The sequence below is a fragment of the Pollachius pollachius genome, assembly GCF_949987615.1.
Source record: "Pollachius pollachius genome assembly, chromosome: 7".
In the NCBI taxonomy this organism is placed as follows: Eukaryota; Metazoa; Chordata; class Actinopteri; order Gadiformes; family Gadidae; genus Pollachius; species Pollachius pollachius.
In genome coordinates this window covers 932,408-937,407 of record NC_136940.1, presented here as the reverse complement: position 1 = coordinate 937,407, position 5,000 = coordinate 932,408, and the positions used below count along the sequence as shown (strand labels likewise).

The 5,000-nt window shown below is 54.3% G+C and overlaps 1 protein-coding gene across 1 annotated transcript in view; it reads right to left on the bottom strand.

The window, feature by feature from the left end:
* LOC307077804 (cadherin-24-like) overlaps positions 1–2,421 on the bottom strand; it is a gene marked incomplete at both ends in the record, with an annotated part of 24,148 nt that extends 21,727 nt beyond the window's left edge. Inside the window, one exon of the mRNA XM_079739278.1 lies at positions 2,101–2,421. Within this exon, the coding sequence (XP_079595404.1) occupies positions 2,101–2,421 (321 nt within the window). The remainder of the gene's footprint in view (positions 1–2,100) is intronic.
* Between the last annotated feature and the right edge of the window lie 2,579 nt (positions 2,422–5,000).

Below are 5,000 nucleotides of genomic sequence, written 5' to 3'. Positions count from 1 at the left end.
TGTCGTATCACCCCAGGGCACCAAGGGGTGACGCTTTACCCCAGAGCACCCCAGGGTGTCTAAAGGGGCCACACACCACCCAGACTCAAACCAACGGCCAGCTGTCTTTTTCTGACCACTCCGTTGCCTCTCGTCCGACCCGTTTGGCAGAAAAGTGGCATTGAAACACCCCTTGAAGTCTACTGCCTACTGCACAGCAGCGTGTACCTCCTGCGCTTGCGCGAGAGGCAATAAGTCTCCTTACCATCGGACGGCGCTAGTCTGCCCCTCCCAAACACCATGCTGAGTCACTAGTTAACCAATCAGAGCATCCAATGGCTACAATCCTCAGCCGCTAACGCTCTCAGACTTTGCATGTTGAATCGAACCAGACACTGTCTGCGCGGTTCCGAAAGCTTTAAACACAGCTGAGCACACAGAACAGATTTGTTCCTAAAATCTGAGTGCCCCCAAACGTTTCAGACGGCCAACGGTTGGGCCGCTGTGATCCTCGCTGAAGGCCGTGCAGCAGCAGGCTCCTGGTGGCTCACATCTCCATGACGATATCAATAACAGGCAGGGAGGAGGATTAAACATTTATGAGGTATACACGGCGGCGGCTGTGAATCCAATCGGAGGCGTCAGATAAAGTATGCAGGGTACAGCGTGAAGGCAGCAGCATTACAGCAGATATCATCCCCTGCTCTCTGCTCCCCCAGACACTGCTGGAGGAAAGGGAGGAGGTGGGAGGAGGTGGGAGGAGTTGGGAGGAGTTGGGAGGAGTTGGGAGGAGGGCTGAGGAGATGTGAGGAGATGTGCGGATATGTGGAGAGGATGTGGAGAACCCTAGAGAGAGGTTCTCCCAGCATCGTCATAGCGCTCAAACATCACAAGAAAGAGAAGCCTGCTTTAACCCACAGAAGAAACATATTCATATTCTGACATATTCTGCTGCTGGTGTGTGTGGGTGTGTTTTAGTGTGTGTGTGTTTGTATGTGTGTGTTTTTTAGTGTGTGTGTGTGTGTTCTACGGTGTGGTTCTACAGTGCTTGGTTCCACGGTGTGTGGTTCTAGAGTGTGGTTCTAGAGTGTGTGGTTCTACAGTGTGGTTCTACAGTGTGTTGTTCGACAGTGTGTGGTTCTACAGTGTGTTGTTCTACAGTGTGTGGTTCTACGGTGGTGGATCTACGGTATGTGGTTCTAAGGTGTGTTGTTCTACAGTGTGTGGTTCTACGGTGGTGGTTCTACGGTGCGTGGTTCTACGGTGGTGGTTCTACGGTGGTGGTTATACGTTGCGTGGTTCTATGGTGGTGGTTCAACGGTGCGTGGTTCTACGGTGGTGGTTCTACGTTGTGTGGTTCTATGGTGTGTGGTTCTACGGTGGTGGTTCTACGGTGGTGGTTCTACGGTGCGTGGTTCTATGTAGTGGTTCTACGGTGGTGGTTCTACGGTGTGTGGTTCTACGGTGTGTGGTTCTACGGTGGTGGTTCTATGGTGTGTGGTTCTACGGTGCGTGGTTCTACGGTGGTGGTTCTACGGTGGTGGTTCTACGGTGTGTGGTTCTACGGTGTGTGGTTCTATGGTGCGTGGTTCTACGGTGCGTGGTTCTACGGTGCGTGGTTCTACGGTGGTGGTTATACGTTGCGTGGTTCTGTGGTGGTGGTTCTACGGTGCGTGGTTCTACGGTGGTGGTTCTACGTTGTGTGGTTCTATGGTGTGTGGCTCTACGGTGGTGGTTCTACGGTGGTGGTTCTACGGTGCGTGGTTCTATGTAGTGGTTCTACGGTGGTGGTTCTACGGTGTGTGGTTCTACGGTGTGTGGTTCTACGGTGGTGGTTCTATGGTGTGTGGTTCTACGGTGCGTGGTTCTACGGTGGTGGTTCTACGGTGGTGGTTCTACGGTGTGTGGTTCTACGGTGTGTGGTTCTATGGTGCGTGGTTCTACGGTGCGTGGTTCTACGGTGTGTGGTTCTACGGTGGTGGTTCTACGGTGCGTGGTTCTACGGTGGTGGTTCTACGGTGTGGTTCTACGGTGCGTGGTTCTACGGTGGTGGTTCTACAGTGTGAGGTTCTACGGTGTGGTTCTACGGTGTGGTTCTACGGTGGTGGTTCCGGTTCCTACCCGTCCGATCAGCACGGGCTCCGGCCCCCGGTACTCCTCGATCACGAAGAACTGGTTCCACAGCCAGCTGCGGCGCCGGCGGCCGGCCGGGCGCGGGGGGGCGGGGCTCTGGAGCAGCTGCAGCGCCCCGCCCCCCGCCAGCGCGGAGGCCGACCCGCCGCCCGCCTCCAGAAGAGGCCGGTTCCACGTTCCCCCCTCCAGAGGAGACCCGTTGGGAACGGGGTCCCCTCCTCCTGGGGGGGGCAGCGGCGGGGGGTTCTCCGACCCGGCCCCTCGGAGCCAGAGGGCGGAGAACAGCAGCAGAACCGTGGGGGCGGCCATGCCGGTTCTCTAGGGTTCCTCTGGAGGTCTGAGGACGGCTAGCTCCTCCAGGAGAACCCGCCGTCCACGGGCATGGTCCGCCGGCCGCAGGGGGTCTCGCTGGGGGTCTGCGTACGTGTACGTGCGTGTGTGTGTGTGTAGGTAGTATGTATGTGTGCTAGCGAGTGTGAGCGTTTTGCGTGGGTGTGTGTGTGTTTCTGTGTGTCAGTGTGTGTGTGTGTGTGTGTGTGTGTGTGTGTGTGTGTGTCTGTGTGTGCGTGTCTGTGTGTCTGTGTGTGCGTGCGTCAGTGTGTGTGCGTGTGCGCGTGTGACTGGGAGTGATTAATGGCTGATCCCGGGGACACACTGATGAGGGCAGCGGTGAATGTGGGGTTCCTTCACTGTGTTCTTTAATGTTTCAAAGGCAGATGGGGGGTTTGTTCTGCTATGAGCTAATCTTCAGTGGGCTCCGCTGGGGCCTGGCTCCACGGCTCTGGTCTGTCCAGGTTACCTGTAGCCCAGATAACAAGGTTAATCTCTTCATTAAAACAACATCTGACGGCGCTTTATAGAGCCAACGTGGTGCAACAGAAGAAGTTGTAATGGCCATCAACAATATTCATAAAAACGACTAAATAATAAATATAAAAGATTTATCGTTAATGTTATTTGCAATCCTCGATCCATTGAAGCCATGCCAGAGCCCCCACAGAGTAGCGTTCAGTTCACCGTGGCACTGCACTACACAGCTCTGTTCGCTTCAGTAGGATCCTGTTGAACCTATTAACCTAAAGAAGGAACCTAACTGATTTAAGAACCAATATCCTTATCTTGCATGGCCACATTGATTCTTCAATCGATTTGAAAACATTAATTGTATTTCGTGTCTCTGTTCGTCCAATCAACAGTCTCTGGAGAGAAGTCATGCAGGATTCTACATGCAGGTCTGCACATAGGTCTGGACATAGGTCAGGACAGAGGTCAGGACAGAGGTCAGGACAGAGGTCAGGACAGAGACAGAGGTCAGGACAGAGGTCAGGACGGAGGTCAGGACAGAGGTCAGGACAGAGACAGAGGTCAGGACAGAGGTCAGGACAGAGGTCAGGACAGAGGTCAGGACAGAGACAGAGGTCAGGACAGAGGTCAGGACGGAGGTCAGGACAGAGGTCAGGACAGAGACAGAGGTCAGGACAGAGGTCAGGACAGAGGTCAGGACAGAGGTCAGGACGGAGGTCAGGACGAGGTCAGGACGAGGTCAGGACAGAGGTCAGGACAGAGGTCAGGACAGAGACAGAGGTCAGGACAGAGGTCAGGACGGAGGTCAGGACGGAGGTCAGGACAGAGGTCAGGACAGAGGTCAGGACAGAGGTCAGGACAGAGAGGTCCTACAGGGTGAAGGCAGCCTCCTCTCGCCTCCTGATCCCCCCCCCGGAGGTCCACAGCCTCTGTCCCACCACGCTCCCCTTCAGAGGAACGACCCACATCAACACTTTACATATTCATCATTCATTCTGCATCCCATAATGTTGTAAATAATGACCCCCTTCTGATTCCTTCCCGCCCGTCCCAGCAGAGCCTCATTACCGCCCGGCTCACTGATGTTTATTAATCTGAGTGTGAGACGTAACGCCCCCCACAACCCCGGCCCTGGTCCCTGAGCCACGGCCAATCAGATCCGCCGAGCCCCGGCCCGCCCCCTGCCTGCAGGACCCCTGGTGAGGCCCCCGTCCTCGTGTCTCCATGGAGACAAACAACATCAACAGCATGATGGCTGCTGTCATCCCGACGCTCCGATGGCGGAGTGGCAGACAGGGCTGGAATAAACCAGTTCATTCAACTTCAGCGCACATGGCTGTGTCCACTGTTTCGTCACCATTCCACTTGTGGCTCTGGAGGCAGAGCGGGTCGGCTGGTTACCGGAAGGTTGCTAGTTCGATCCCCGCCAGCTCCTAAGATGACAGTGTGGAGGGGTCCCTGAGCGAGACGCCCCCCCTGACTGCTCCTGACCAGCTGGCTGTCGCCCTGGGGGGCTGACTCCGCCGTCGGGGTGTGAATGTGTGCATCAATGGGTGAATGTGAGGCAGTATTGTAAAGCGCTTTGAGTGAACACTGATTAAGAAAGCGATGGATAAATGCAGTGCCATCACCATTTACTTCATAAAGAAATGCATGTTTAGTTTCACTGTGTAAATGAGGTTTGAAATAAACAGTACTACCAGATAGACGGATCATCCCAAAGCATTCTTGACGGGCGACTTTTCCAACATCTGTCATCTGCATTCGTAAACTAAGGCATGTAAATATGTCCCCAAATGTGTGATGAAAGGAAGTTTCCCAGAGTTTCCCTGAACTCCTGCAACGTCTAAATAATTCAATCGCAGAACTGAGGCAGTCGCACGCCTCAGATGTTGAACCTATTCTGAGGCTCTGGGACAGAACTGAGGCACTGTCTAACCCTCACTACACACACCAGCACACTATCTAAAACTACACACCTGGTCACTGTCTAACCCTCACTACACACAACCAGCACACTATCTAAAACTACACACCTGGTCACTGTCTAACCCTCACTACACACACCAGCACACTATCTAAAA